Source organism: Melopsittacus undulatus, chromosome 6 (assembly GCF_012275295.1).
Source record: "Melopsittacus undulatus isolate bMelUnd1 chromosome 6, bMelUnd1.mat.Z, whole genome shotgun sequence".
NCBI lineage: Eukaryota > Metazoa > Chordata > Aves > Psittaciformes > Psittaculidae > Melopsittacus > Melopsittacus undulatus.
Window position 1 is genome coordinate 63,078,520 of NC_047532.1, and position 16,082 is coordinate 63,094,601.

General features: G+C 38.3%; 1 protein-coding gene across 4 annotated transcripts in view; it reads left to right on the forward strand.

The window, feature by feature from the left end:
* COL11A1 (collagen type XI alpha 1 chain) overlaps positions 1-16,082 on the forward strand; it is a 168,456-nt gene that overhangs the window by 132,999 nt on the left and 19,375 nt on the right. For all 4 annotated transcript variants that reach the window (XM_031054761.2, XM_031054762.2, XM_031054760.2 and 1 more), the window contains 7 exons: positions 295-348; positions 448-501; positions 8,566-8,619; positions 9,117-9,224; positions 9,401-9,454; positions 9,748-9,801; positions 10,561-10,614. In XM_031054761.2, coding sequence (XP_030910621.1) covers positions 295-348; positions 448-501; positions 8,566-8,619; positions 9,117-9,224; positions 9,401-9,454; positions 9,748-9,801; positions 10,561-10,614 — 432 coding nt within the window. The remainder of the gene's footprint in view (positions 1-294; positions 349-447; positions 502-8,565; positions 8,620-9,116; positions 9,225-9,400; positions 9,455-9,747; positions 9,802-10,560; positions 10,615-16,082) is intronic.

The window sequence follows — 16,082 nt, forward strand, 5'->3', positions numbered from 1 at the left end:
CAGAGTCACTGTACAGTGCAATGGGTATGCAGGTAACCTGCAGAGAAAATACAGTGCAGAACACCAGTCCTCAGGTGTCCTAAGCATCTGATCTTTTCCAGCTCAGGTACTACATACACATAGCCTGGATACCCTGTCACATTATGAACTCATGTAATGGGCAGCAGTCTAGCTCTGCCATTTCTGTAGCAGTACAAAGATTAAAATCCCTATAGGGATCGAGCATATTATTTTTCATTGGCCAAATAAACCCCATTGTGAATGTAACTATATAAAATTTTCTCTTTGATACAGGGTCCACCTGGCCCTCCAGGTCCAAGAGGTCCCCAGGGTCCTAATGGAGCTGATGTAAGAATTAACATATTTTTTGTTCTCTCAGTAATTCAGTAATAAGCACTATACTGTGGATAACTATATTTGGGATAACTAATATCTTTTATTATTTAGGGTCCTCAAGGACCACCTGGCTCAATTGGCTCTGTTGGAGGTGTTGGTGAAAAGGTGAGTATTGATAATAACCTCCCAGAAAGAGAAATCATTGGAATACAATATGAATATACATTTGGATTCTTCTTTAGAGCTATATAGATATATTACAGTTCCTAAATATCCTCATTAACCTATTGACTGTTAACCATTGTTAATAGTCATCTAGCTATATTCCTAATGGCTGACTTACCACTGCTGGTCTTTTTGTTTCACATTTTACATCACAAAAAATATTTTATAATCAGAGGAAAGAGCTTTAGAGCAGAAAAGGTAGCTTTCAGGTGAAGGATTAAAGTAAGGTTATGGTGATTTCCATAAGTACATAATTCGATGTCTACAGTAACATTATTGGCTTCAGGTATTTTTCATGTTATACTTGTGTATCTTAGAATATCATATACTCCTTTATCTGGAACTTTATAAACTGTTACAGAACATATCAGTGGTAAACATACATATGAAGTGAAGCAGACATGAAGCCTCAATATGTATCTGTTCCTCATATAGATAGATACAGTTTCAATAAAGTCAAATGTTTGAGGATGATTTATGCTATTTGAAAACTTGCCTTAAGATTGACGTTATATGACATGCATTTCTCAAATTATTTTAATTTCTGTGTTCAGTTCATTATTTAGAAAATGTCCTATCAATATATGTAGTGATTTTTGTTTTTTTTATTTCATATCTTATCCAAAGAGCATGTAATATGCTTTCCTTTTCTTAAATGTTTTTTTTCTGTGTGATTTATTTGAATTGCCAGTGTAAACTATTATAAAACGCTGAGCAAACAGAAAATTCAAAAGTCTCTTGAAATTCCTAGGTAAGTTTATTTAGATGACCTGAGCCGTATCATGCATGTAAGGCTAAAAGCATTTTATTGTAGTGTTGTAGATTTAATACAATTTATTTTCTCTAAATTTCGATTTTGAATGGAGTATAAGGTGAAGAAAGCAACATAAATGTATTCAAGGCCACTGTATAAATAACTTACTGAGAAACTATGTAGATTTCTCATATTTATATATTTACCACATATTATATGTATTCAAAGAAGCAGTGATGTTAATCCTAGAAAAGACGTTCCTTGAAATGCCAGTATTGGTAAAGCTGACTCTATTGATAACCTTTCAGAATATGAGGCAAGTTTTACAGACTCACAGAATCACAGAGCACTGGAACAGGTTGCCCAAGGAGGTTGTGGAGTCTCCTACGTTGGAGATATTCAAGGCCCGCCTGAACAAGTTCCTGTGTGATGTACTCTAGGTTACCCTGCTCTTGCAGGGATGTTGGACTAGATGATCTTTCGAGGTCCCTTCCAACCCCTGGGATTCTGTGATTCTGTATTGTACCTCTAGGTACAAATCCATCAGATCTATGAAGTTACAAGTAATGACTCAGGTATCAAGTCAATCAAAATCACTTATACTTGTCATTATCATCTTTTTGATCACTGTCCAAAAGCATGTCACTCTGCTTCACAGAGCCCTTAGGTATTCCTTCTTTTCAGAAGATAAGGAAGTTGCCATTATTTTCACAGGATCATTTGTATGACAAGTAATAAATATAATGAAAATCTGCAGCTCATCCTACAAGCTTGTTCCCTTGTGATGACAAAAGATCTGTCTTACGATGCTCTTCAATATTGTTGACATCTACCATAAAATTTTGGTTACATGTCTGTTTTTTTCACTAAAATGTGAAATGTGTTATGTGTTATCTTTAAATAGCCCTTCACTTATATTAGGGTTGTGTTAAAAGAAATCAACAACTTATTATCAGTATGACCGAACTGTTCTTTTTAATAGAATCTTTGGATGTTTTATGATTTTTTTCTACTTACCAGTGCTCTGGGATATGGTGAAGAGAGTACTAGAACGATGTAATATGATATACGGCTTGATGGAAAAGTATACTACTTTGTCTCCCTTCTTTATCATTTGAGATCAAAGTGTACTGAGCCCAAGCAGTTGAAACTATTAACTTTACACTGTAGTTTATTCATTGTAGCTCTGTCATTTCTTAAGCTGCCAGTGCTTCATTTCATTCCCTGTTTCTCAGGATGTGGCTCTGAGCATCAGCTCACCTGTTATGTAGCAGTGGCATTCTTAGGTCTTCAATAATTTTTACCTCGAATTTCATAAGTCATACAAAATACATCCTTCTGCTTGAGTGCATTATTAACAAGGATGTTCCCTCTCGTCTCCCAGTGTTGTGATGTTGTCCTCCATCACATTTTAAAAGAGAGCTTGGCCTCATGAAGGATATAGGATTTGGTTTTCCCTCTGGGAAGAGTACCAAAAATGTGTCCGAATATTAGAGTTGGTAGAGGTGGTAAAAAAAGTGATTAGAAAAAGAGAGTGTGTATGTCAGTGAAACAGAAACAAATGGCACTGTGGAAAGAAAAATTCTTCCTGTGACCACTGGGGTAATGAGAAAATGTATATTATGAGAACACCACATCCAGGGGAGCAGCTATTCTGTTCACTGCTGTAAAAAAAACCCGTACTTTCTATAATACGTGGCACATTGAAGTCAATAGGAATTTTGCAGTTGGTTTGAAGTGTCGCTTTAATTCTTACTGTATCACAATCAAATTATATTCCAGTCATTTTGTTAAAACATTGACTTATTTGAGCTCCTTATGCCTTTGTTTCTCCCGGTGACTCTTCTATGTGATTTAGAATCCTGTTTGTGATAATCAGCTCACCAGATTTAATTCAAGAACATGAAATTCAGACTGTTTATCACTGGTTGTCATTTTTATTTCCTGTTGCTTATTTCCCATGGTCTCTGCATTCACACAGAGAAGCTTCCAAGTATATTACTTTGGAAATTTTTATTTATTCTAATGACCTTTCTCCTGATCAAGTTTTAGTACATGCCAGGTTTTTTTCTGAGTTAGGTTACCTTCCTTCTTAATTTCAGTTCCTTTTAATAAGCTCTGCAAGCATAGAAATCATTAAGAGTTGTTTTGTCAGTAGGAGTTCCTGCAGTGGGAGGATAGTTCACACTTTTCAACAAAACATGCATTTTCTCTTCTTTATTCCCACACATTTGTTCCCCAATGTTCTTCTTATTACCTCATCATGCTTTGGCCCCTGCATCTCTTTCAAGAAAGACAAAGCATGCTATAGATAATGCAATGCAGTGCTGATTGTAGAGAGTGTGCTGATTGTAGAGAGTGTTCAAATGTTCTAATCTGTCACTGTGGAGAAGTGAAATAGATTGTCTTACTTGCATATTTGAATGGTTAGACTGGGAGAGATTTTGTTACTGATACTGGGGTTTCAAAGCCTCCTTATCTTCTGGCAAATTACATTTTTTTGTAACCCGTAACACCATTTACTTTTAAGTAACTTTTTGTTTCCTCTGCTGTACGTACAAAGGCCTAAATTTTCAAAGACACCTTCAGTACAGATGTGCATGTAGCCTTGCATTATTAATACCAGTAGCTTACATGGACTGGTCTAGAAGTCTTGAGAATTGCACTCAACTAGAACTACTTGAATCTGGCTTCCCCACAGAAATTATTATCTTTGTTGTGCTTACAATTAAGAAAAAGCAGAAAACCAAAATGGACCAACACATGCTTATCTCTAATCTGGTATAAGAGGCCACAATATGTGTTAAACTGGCAGAGTCAGTACGTAATGCAAAACAAATGTCTGCAGAACCTAAGCATTCTTTCTGCAGTCTCTCAGAGTTTAGATCTGGTTTACTATATGAAAAAGTCTGGTTAGAAAATCACTGCATTCACCTGGGTTTATCCTCCTTCCTATTATATTATTCTAAAATTATTTTTAAAACAGTACGCTAATAAGGAGTCCAACACAGTAAACAAGTGAAATCAATACTTGACATGCTTAATCAGCCATTGATTTCTACTGCAGATGGAAGTGAGAGGACAAAATCAATTGAATATTCTTGCCCTTAAGGTTAAACCTTAAAGTTTTATGGTTTTTAAACACATCTGATTTAAACTACATCTGATAAGTTTGCATAGGCATCTTCATGTGTGGGTATAATTTTTCCACACACCTCTGTGCAGACAATTGCTAAGGTACTTAATCAAGATGTATCTGTCACAGTTTATGCTACCTGAGTATCTATCCTAACAAATTACTTTTAACAACTTTTCATGAGCTCACTAACTGTGATATCTTTTCATCCTTCTCCATCACTTCAACATGCTTGCAAACATAAGCTCTCCCAGAAAATACAGCACAGCTTTAGAATTTCTCTCTTGATTAAATCTAGCTCTCCACAGAGCCATTATATATACATAAAAATATAAATATAAATATAAAAAACACAGTCACATATGCATACCAGTGTGAAAAGGGATTGTCTTCTAGAGTCACAATTTCTCTGTCTGTGCTTTGTATGGACAGTTCTCTAGAACTGGTAATAATAAAGACAACAAAGGACTTTTACACTACTGTCCTTAGCCTGATAGAAAACATTCTGCTTAGTTAATCCAAGGAGGTTTTCAGAATTAAACATGTCCGTGAAATTACATGACTCTTTGTAGTTTAAAATGTTTGTCTCTGCTTGTTGAAATCCTGTCAGAGGAAGACTTTGCCTATCTAACTATTAAAAGATCTGATCCAATAACGAAAGATAAAAAAGTTCCAGAGGTGGAATAAATTTATTATTAGATCATAAAATCCATTTCCTGAAAGAATATGAATTATTTGCCATGAAGAAGGTGCATCAGATTATGAATTAATACCGTCTTTACTAAAAATGCAAAGAATGACAAAGGCAAACAATAACCTACAGATCACACAGGGGTTTGTAGATATAAATATGCACTCTGTAAATATATATCAGCTCCAGTCTTCTCTATCAAAACAGTGGTTAGCTCCTGTAACAGCTGTCTAAAACTAGTATAACTTTTTATGGAACCTAATATTTGGAATATAAAAACCAGTGTCAGAAAAAACAAGGACTCCATACAGGGAAGGGTCATATTTTTTAATAGAGCAATGATTTAGAAGTGTTAATCTGAGATGAGACTTTAACTGGTCTCGTCTTTTACAGATGCCCTTTAAGGGGAACATTTTTGACATTCTCCAGTTTTACTGTTTTCCACACTGCTGCTTATTGGGGAGCTACTGTGCACAGAGCTTATATAGGCTGCCTCAATCTTCCAGTTTGGACATGCGTGCTATAGTAGGGACCCTGAGATCCCAGGAGCACAGTTTTCCTCTGTTGTCCCCAAGTATAGATCATGATGTTGTAGAAAGCCCATCTTTTCTCTTGTTGCATGATGTCATAAAATGAAAACGTGTTTGTCAGTGGAAAGGGTAAAAAGTGCATTAGAAATCAAATGCAAATCATCATAATCTGAAAGGCAAAGAAAGAACTTACTCGATGAGAAACTTAGAAGGGTATTATACTGGTACAAGGAAAGACTTGGCATAATTAGTGCTCCTATGTCACTCAGTTAGTTAGTCTTGCAATAGGGACACCAGTTGAAAGTGTCAGTATTGTGTACTCTGTTTGATACATTTACTAACTTGAAAAACATAATTTTGTTTTGCTAATTCCAGACCTTATTCTCTGTTGCTATATAAATGGAATTTGATTAATAATAAGAATAAATAAAAATACTGATAATGCTGCAGGTTCAATAAAGCCCATGCAGAGAATAAGGAAATGAAGATCATGAATTTTTCTAGAAAACATACTTAATGCTTATTGACCTGAAATATTCACTAGATTTATTTTATAATGAATGCTGTATCACAGAAGCGAATGAGTATTAAACCACAACAAGTACTAAAAGGGATCATTAATCATTAAATTACTGCAAATGCAAATATGTCTAATAAAACACACCTCCCTTTCTAACAGCATTTTAGTATTGCTCTTAAAATTGTGGTTATCTATTATTTATCCTACTCTTGAATTCAGTTGAGTACTCAGATCTTCTTCCATTCATCTAACATTATGCTTAATTGGGCCAAATTCTGGTCCCAGAAAGGTCATCGTGCTGCCATTAGCTTTTATGAGAAAATGTTCAGTATGTATATCATGAGACTCCTGTAAAATTCATAATTTATAATTTATACTTTTTTACTGTCCAGGTGGAAATGCCAGATGTGCATGTTGTATTAACTGATTTGCCATAGAATGAAGAGAGGTGTGGAGGTCATACAGGATATGAGGGAGACACGGATTTATTCCGAATGTGTTTTTGAGTTCAGTAGATAGGATTAGGTGAAATGCATTTTCAACACCTCTACTCTTGTTTATAGGCATAATTATTGGCAAGGATCATTTGATTTGGAAAAAGAATATTTATGGGGGAAAAATATCCCTCCATTACATTGAGAAATCCTTTGGAATAAAAACATACTAGTTCTTATCTCAGCACTCCATGGTAATTACAAAGCAGATTCTGTTATCCTTTCACAGCTTTGTGTGTCTGTGATGCTAATAGCTAAATATTCTATTAACAGTAGTTTTCTAAAAGGTTTATCAGACCACTGAGCTAGAAAATAATCAGTCATAACTAAAAATTAAAACAAACAATTGCAAAGACAGACTTAAGGTTAATACTGTCTAGTAGCTCAAAAAGAGACTGAATTAACTTAAGTATTCACTTAATAGTGTGTAACTTGGCTTGCACAGATTTTCTTCATACAGTTTCATCCTCAAAGTCATCTCCTTTACTAAACAATTGCCATCACCAGTAAATCATAGTGTACAGCTTTATAGCTTGTGCTGAAAGTTTTACTAACAGCCACTATTTTATCCTTATATTTTCCTTTATATAATAGCAGCAATACTATTTTCACTCCACTGATGTTCATTTCCAATTAACTTCCTCTTATTTGTAGAAACTTGCTTCCATGCAAAATGTGTCTTCTAAAGAAAAAAAACATATACAGTCAATATACTTCTTTGGCTTTTCTGTGACAAGAAAGAAAGAAAGATGGCAAAGAGGATATCTGCAATATATGGGATAATAAAGGGGAATGCCATCCAGAGGGACCTGGACACGCTTGTGAGGTGGGCTGATGCCAACCTCATGAAGTTTAACCATGCCAAGTGCAAGGTCGTACACCTGGGTCGGAGCAATCCCAGGCACAGCTACAGGTTGGGCAAAAAGGAAATTCAGAGCAGCCCTGCAGAGAAGGACTTGGGGGTGTTGGTTGATGAGAAAATGAACATGAGCCAGTAGTGTGCTTGCAGCCCAGAAAGCCAACCGTATCCTGGGCTGCATCAAAAGAAGCGTGACCAGCAGGTCGAAGGAGGTGATCCTGCCCCTCTACTCTGCTCTCATGAGACCTCACTTGGAGTATTGTGTGCAGTTCGGGTGCCCTCAACATAAAAAGGACATGGAACTGTTAGAACAAGTCCAGAGGAGGGCCACGAGGATGATCAGGGGACTGAAGCACCTCCCATATGAAGACAGGCTGACAAAGTTTGGTCTGTTCAGCCTGGAGAAGAGAAGGCTGCGTGGAGACCTCATAGCAGCCTTCCAGTGTTTGAAGGGGCCTACAGGGATGCTGGGGAGGGACTCTTCATTAGGGATTGTAGTGATAGGACAAGGGGTAACAGGTTGAAAATTAAACAGCAGAGGTTTAGATTGAATATAAGGAAGAAATTCTTTACTGTTAGGGTGATGAGGCACTAGAACGGGTTGCCCAGGGAGGTAGTGAATGCTCCATCCCTGGCAGTGTTCAAGCCAGGTTGGATGAAGCCTTGGGTGATACGGTTTAGTGTGAGGTGTCCCTGCCCATGGCAAGGGGGTTGTAACTAGGACCATCTTAAGGTTCTTTCCAACCCTAACTATTCTATGATTCGATGATCTTCCAAAGCCCAAAGGGAAGGTTAGTCTTCCAAGCTCACTAAAAGCTTAGTTTGCTGTAATCTCTCTAAAATTTCTGATTCCCTTTCTGCAAACTCATGTGTAACTGAACACCCTTTAGGGGGACCAAATATGAGACAGTTATTGTAAACTGTTAACATGAACAAGCACGAGAAGCATATGTAATAACATGTAAATTAATAGAAATATTCTCCCTAATGACTCATCAATATATCCTCACAAATTTACAGGGTGAACCTGGAGAAGCTGGTAACCCTGGACCTCCTGGAGAATCTGGAACATCTGTGAGTATTTGGGGTTAGTTTTATTCTTAACACTTAATATGGTAAACTAAGGTATTTGGTGGTCCTTACTTTAGAAAGTGTTTCATCAGATTACTTGTGTACGTTTTCTTTACATTTTCAGTGAAGCGTTTACACTTTTAAAATGCAGTTTGCTTCTGCATAATTATAGCCACATCTTGTATTAATAACTAGAGAACAAAGCTGAAGCCACTTAAAAGAGTACCTATTTTTCTTCCAAATGTATTAACTTTGACATGCAGTTGACACATTTTTCTTTCTGAAGACAGTTCATTGACTCAAATTGGGTGCAGATGTTGGCACTTCACCTGAGATTCACAGGTTTTTCAACCTGAGGCTGAAGCCCTATTTTCCCATTTACTTGCCAGCATTTAGTGAGGAGTAACATTGCCTAGGTCTGACAAACAGTTTTGCCACTGTGATTTTTTTTAGCCATTCAATTTTCAGATTACTGTTTGGGGTTTATATGTTTTCCACAGGGTCCAAAAGGTGAAAGGGGAGAAAAAGGTGAGGCTGGTCCACCTGGAGCAGCTGGACCACCAGGTGCTAAAGGACCTCCAGGTGATGATGGACCTAAGGGTAACCCAGTAAGTTAGCTTAATAGTTTTCATATAAAGCATTATGAAGCACTGCCAAAGTTATGCTATGTATAGAACTGTATATAATTTTCCACACTTGAACTAAATTCATTATATGCTTAATAAAATACTTGTGCTGATTGCTGCCTGCTTGCCAATGGATGACACATTCCTTGTTTATCTAGGGCCCAGTTGGATTTCCTGGGGATCCTGGTCCCCCTGGTGAACCTGGTCCAGCTGTAAGTATACTTTAAAAAAACAGGTTTAGGTCCTAGTCCTGGTTTGCATTAAATTCTAGTTAATCCTGCCTCTTCCTTATCTGGGGATGTGGTCTTCCCTTTAAGATCCCTTGCTTTTCTGTTCATGTATTTCTTAAGGCTTAAAAAGTTTAGAAATCTTTAAAAAGTTTTGAAGACTAGTGTATTTAAGAAAATGCTCTGTAGAAAAACAGGTCTTTTATATTCATCTATGAAACTAAGTTACTTAATTTAGCTGAATTGGTATTTTGTTTATTTTTTTGTGATTTCTGTAGGGTCAAGATGGTGTTGGTGGAGAGAAAGGTGAAGATGGTGATCCTGGTCAACCTGTGAGTTGTCTCTTGTCATTTTATTCCAGCTGCATGTTCTCTCCTATGCTAAGAAAGTATCTTATGCTGAATCTGTGGTTTCTATACATTCATGCACTTAAAAATACTTTCTAAATGGATTCTTATCAGGGAATTATCCTATACAGGTCAGCTTGAAAATAAAAAAATGGTAGTACATTGAGGTTGGAAGTTATAAACTGCTGTTTAGCTGCAAACTTCAGGAAATCAGTATCTGTGTGTCTTACTTTAACAGTAAGTGCTTTTAGAGTTCCTGAAGGAAAGCTTATCAAATTGTTTAGCAACCCTGAAATGTTTAAGATTATCATAGATTACCCAGATGGAATAGCCAAATGGCTATCAGGGCACCCATGGGGCAGGTAATTCACGAATGTTAGTGAAAATACTTAGCAAAAGTAATGACTTCAGCACCTGAGACAGAGAAGCTTCTTAATAGAGCTCGCTAGTAGGCTAAGACATACGTTATTTCTATGCAGACAGTTCCTGGTCTGAAATGTCTTGTTGCCGGTAGAAAGAGAAGAATTACATTTTGTACAGATACAAAAGCTGTCAAAAGTTTCGAAAGACTACCCTAAGAAAGGATTTATTGAATACGCTTGTATACTTCTCTGTGTGTATTTATGGTGCTTACTTTCTGTCATTTGAAAGTAGCCAACATACTGCTGATGTTTGTTGAGTTTAGTAAAGATTTATCCAAACTTTATCCTTTGTTTCCACTGAGCAGATCATTTTCCCTTGCAGGGTCCACCAGGTCCTTCAGGTGAAGCTGGCCCACCTGGTCCACCTGGAAAAAGAGTAAGTAATTTTCTTGCACAATTCTCTTTCTGAGACACTATCTTCTAGACAATGTCAGCTACTTGTTTTCTGTGTTGTGACACTCATAGGTGATGTCTGAAGTTTCTTCTAAGTAATGTGAGAAGTGAAAAAATAGAAACAGCAGAGAAAACCCTTGAACATTGGAAAAAAAATAAAACAGGAAAGAATTTATTCCTTATCTATAAACATGCTTTTTCTGTCCACCCAAGTGAATTCAGTGTCTGCTAGTGTAAGAATTTAGTATCTGCTGGATTAGTCTCCTAAGGAGACTAATTCTTAAGTCTCCACTCATTAGGAGTGAGTGATTATGAGTGTAATACAAGACATCACCTGTAGGCACATTATTGTTAGCAAGGAACAGGAAGAATGCTTGTGCTTTGGTGTCTCTGAAAATAGAATCATTTCAATGCAGTTTTTGTGCAATTCTGTATCATTTCTTCTGCATACAGAATTAACAAGCAGACGTTTTTGTAACTTATGAACCCATTCCATGATTTCTAAGGTCTTTCAAGGTTCACAGGCTTTACAAATATAGCTAATCAAAACCAGTAAATAACGTTACATTTACAGAACTGTAGTAGATGCATTAACCTTTAGAGAGCATTTACATGCAACTTTTACACTTTAGAAAGTAAGGAAGAGGGCGTCATTAAATGTAAGCTGATAGCTATTTAACAAAATACTTTAAACTGCTCTATTTAATGGGCTTGATTGAACTGACATGCCTTATTAGTTTTCTCTAAGTTACACAATAATCTATTTGCTACACCAACTTGCAAAACATTGATAATACTGTAAATTATTATAGTAGCATTAGCAACCTTATCACTAGAACTAAAATGTGGCTCAATTGAATTTTACCAATTTGTATGTTTGTTTGACATCAAATTAGAACTTCCTGCTTTATTATACAGAAAGGCACTAGCTCATTTCTAAACAGATGGGATATATTGCATCTGACTGTACCTAGACAAAAAACACTTTACAAGCACACCCTGTAGTCTGACACAATTCCAATTTAGGGAGAATGTATAGCCAAAAATTGCCAGGTAATCCCATTCCTGAATTCTGAAGAAACCATTTTACAGAATCAAATTCTACATTACTTAAGCACCTGAATGTTTCAAGCATGTAGAGGGTCTGTACTGTATTGATACTGTACCAGAGAGAAACAACTAAGGATTGAAAGCTTCATACTTCAGTGGCAGAATGAACACAAACAGGTTTTCATCAGTTGTATGGTAGAATCAATTCCAACAAAAAGCACTAACAAGTGACCTTCATTTGTATTTAGAAGGACATACCATTTAGTAGTAGTACTGCTATCTGTGAAGGTGCAGCTCTGGCTGTATTACTTGAAAGCAATATTCAACCCCAGCTTTTTGTTTTTCTTTTTCTGAAATGACAAGTTGACAGAGCTCAGCATTTGTACTTTTAAATGTAGTCCCTTGACCTCCTCTGCTGTATAGTCCCCTTATTTATTCTGTTATTCCCCTCTTCCCCTCTATTTAAGCATCTTAGCAAATTGAGACCTCAGAGGCTTGACATAATGGCTATCACTTCATTGGCTGTTACATTCACTTTATATGTCTAAAAATATCCAATACAGTAAGCTGTTTGGTAGAGATAGTCCACAGCAGATGGCTAACTGGACTTCTCAGCTGTCCAGGACCCAGTACTAGCCTTACCAGTTCTGTCTGAGTTAGGAATAGCTGCTCTTCATCAGCATGTCTTCCTCGCATCAGATCCCTTGACAAGTTTTCAACTGATGGAAATCAGCCTAGATTCTGTAGAAAACATGAGGCATTACATGCATTTATATCACATTCCAAGCTGAACAAATAGTCTAGTATAGCTTTGGGAATAGAAACCCCTCTTCTAAACCTTTTTCATTATATGACTGTTAAACATTTGTAATATTGCTGCCTGAATTTCTCTATATGCTAAAAAAAAAAAAAGATTAAATTTGCCAAACTCACAAAAGGATCATAGAATGGTTTGAGTTGGATGGGACTTTAAAGCTCATTTAATTCCAACCCCCTGCCATGGTCAGGGACACCTTCCACTAGAACAGGTTGCTCCAAGCCCTGTCCAACCTGGCCTTGAATACTGCCAGGATGGGGCAGCCACAGCTTCTCTGGGCACCCTGTTCCAGTGTCTCACCCCCCTCACAGTAAGTAGGGGGCAAATTACCTCCCTTGACCTACCAGGAATGCTGCTAGGGGTGCGGCCCAGGATACAGTTGGCTTTCTGGGCTGCAAGTGCACATTCACAGGTCATGTTGAGCTTCCTAACAGCTAACACCCTCAAGTCCTTCTCCTCAGTGCTGCTCTCAATCTAGTCTCTGCCCAGCCTGTATTTGTGTTTGGATTGCCCCAGCCCACATGCAGGACCTTCCAGTTGGCATTACTGAACTTCATGAGGTCACATGGGCCCTCCTCTTAAGCCTATCAAAGTCCTCATCTGGATCACATCTCTTCCCTCCAGCATGTCAGCCAAACCATGCAGCTTAATATCATCAGCAAACTTGCTGAGGGTGCACTAAAAGTGCACTCAATCCCACTGTCCCATGTCACTGAGAAAAGTGTTAAACAGTGCGAGCCCTAATACCAACCCCTCAGGAATGCTGCTCATTGCTAGTCTCCACCTTGGCATTGAGCTGTTGACCACAACTTTTGAATATGACCATCCAGCCAATTCCCTATCCACAGTGATCCATCTGTCAAATTCCATGTCTCTCCAGGCAAGAATGTCAAGCAGGATAGTGTCACATGTTTTGCACTAGTAGATGTCTACTTGGACTTGGTAGGTCCAAGTAGACTCTGTCAGTTGCTTTTCCTTTAACCACCAACCCTGCTGTAAAAGAGCATACATGGGAAGCTATGTTGGCTGTCAACAATCACCCCTTTACTGTCCATGTGCCTTAACATATTTTCCAGGCACCAGGGTGAGACCGACTGGTCTGTGGTTCCCCACATGTTCATTTTTTTCCAACAATGGGGGTTGCGTTTTTCCATTTCCAGTCAGTGAGAACTTCCCTGGCCTGCCACAACTTTGCAAATATGATGGACAGCAGCTTAGCCACTTCATCTGCAGTTCCCTCAGGACCCATGGGTGCATCTCATCAGGTCCCATGGGCTTGTGCACCTTCAGGTTCACTAAATGGTCTTCAACCTGAGCTCCTACATTGAGTGGTCGTTCATTCTCCCAGTCCCAGCTTTGCCTCCTGTGACTTAGTCGGTGACTGGAGTACATGCCAGTGAAGACCAAGGCAGAAGAGTTGTCGAGTACCTCAGCCTTTTCCATATCCTAGGTAGCCAGGTCTCCTGTTTCCTTCCAGAGAGGGTCCACATTTTCCCTAGTATTCCTTTTATCACCAATGTACCTATAGAAGCTTATCTTGTTGCCCTTGACGTTCATGGCCAGATTTAATTCTGTCAGAGCTTCAGCTTTCCTAACCTGATCCCTGGCTGCTCATATAATTTTCTGTATTCCTTCCAGGCCACCTACTTGTCCTTGCTTCCACCCTCTGTAGGTTTCCATCTCTGTTTGACTTTGTGCCAGAGCTTCTTGTTCATCTATGCAGGCCCCCTGGAGTTTTTGCCTGACTTCCTTTTCATGTCTTAGATGATAGACATGATAAACAACAAATCATTTTAATTAAATGATGAAATATAGCATAGCAAAAAAAAAATGCCTGGTAGGTTCATGTAACAAAAGCTGAGGACAGATTTGTTTCTGTCTGAGTTCTTGTCTTCTCAGTTCTGCATAAAATATATCAGGTCCAGATTTAAAGTGTAATGATCATAAAAATCACCATGGTAGCTGGGGTGGTGATGGTGGGGAGCCTTGCATCAGTTTAAAATTATTGATATCTTTTTTGTCGGTTAGAATTTAAAAGACACTCTGCCCTGGGTTCAGCAGTAGCAGTCATTTTTAATCCTTCTTGGTAGCTGGTGCAGTGCTGTGTTTTGACTTTCGGGCTGGGAACGGTTGCTGATAGCAAGTATGTTTTGAGTTACTGCTCAAATGTTTGGTTTGTCCAAGGCCTTTTTCAGAGCCTCATGCTCTGCCAGGGAGGAGGGGAAGCTAGGAGGAAGGAGAGACAGGAAACCTGACCCAGGCTAGCCAAAGAGGTATTCCATACCATAGCACGTCATGCCCAGGATGTAACCGGCAGTTACCCGGAATGGCTAGAGAGCTCTGGGGGCATGGAGGAGGTATCAGTCGGTGCTCAGTCAAGCAGGGTGGGATGAGTTATGGGTCGGTGGCTGGTGAGGTGTTGTATTCTCTTCACTTGTTATTTGCTTTATCATTATTGTTTGTGGTAGTGGTAGCAGTAGTGATTTGTGTTATATCTTAGTTATTAAACTGTTCTTATCTCAACCCGTGGGGGCTACATTCTTTGGATTCTCCTTCCTAACTGTCCGGGAGTTGGGGGAGCAAGGGGGGGAAGTGAGTGCACAAGCTGTGCAGATTGGTTTAAACCACGACACACTCCCAATAGCTCAAGTGTAGGAAGGTAAAATAAATAATAATTAGCAGTCTTTCTGTGTAAAAGCACCATCTGTGCTATGCCAGCAATCACAGGCTGTTAGAAAGAGCAGTTTATTGAGATGCTTTGCATTGGCACTGTTTGATAATGACTGCACCCCCTTTCTTTAGCAATTGTGATTCACTGTATTTGTAATTTAGCAATCACAGTGTTTTTAGCCCTGTTAAATTCATGTTGCAGCTGCATTTCTAGATGAGGCAGAGACCATATTTCTCAAATACAAATTACAACACTCAACCCTTTTTGCTTTCTTAGGTAGATTATAATCCATACGGGAACTTGAGTGCAAGGAGTTTTCATGCAGTAAATACAGCGGGCATGTAAACTAATTCATGCAACCACAACAAAAAAGTCCTGTTTCTAAAATGCTCCTGAGTTTGTTTATATACCTGCTAATCAGTTTTCTTGTTACCGCTGCAAACTGCAATCCACCCAGCTAATTGCAATCTACACAAAGGGGTATATGCACCAGCGATTATTACTGGAATAGGAGTAATTTGAATTATTCTTCCTGTTTTAAAGAGTGAGCAATTTGCCCACACTGCACAGGGCTTTTTAGTTTCTCTGTATTTTGAAGAGATGAAATTAAGTCCTTTACCACTTACAGCTCTGAAAAACACCAAAGAGAACAACCTGTTGATACCCAAATGGCCAAGGTCCACTGTGGATAATTCAAATCACTTTGTGTTACCTTTGATGGAAAGCCTGAACTTCTCTTCATCAGGGACTGCAGCAATAGGACAGGGGGTGATGGGTTCAAACTTAAACAGGGGAAGTTCAGGTTAAATAAAAGGAAGTTCTTTACTGTGAGGGTGGTGAGGTACTGGCACAGTTGCCCAAAGAAGAGGTGAATGCTCCATCCCTGGCAGTATTCAAGGCCATGTTGGATGGA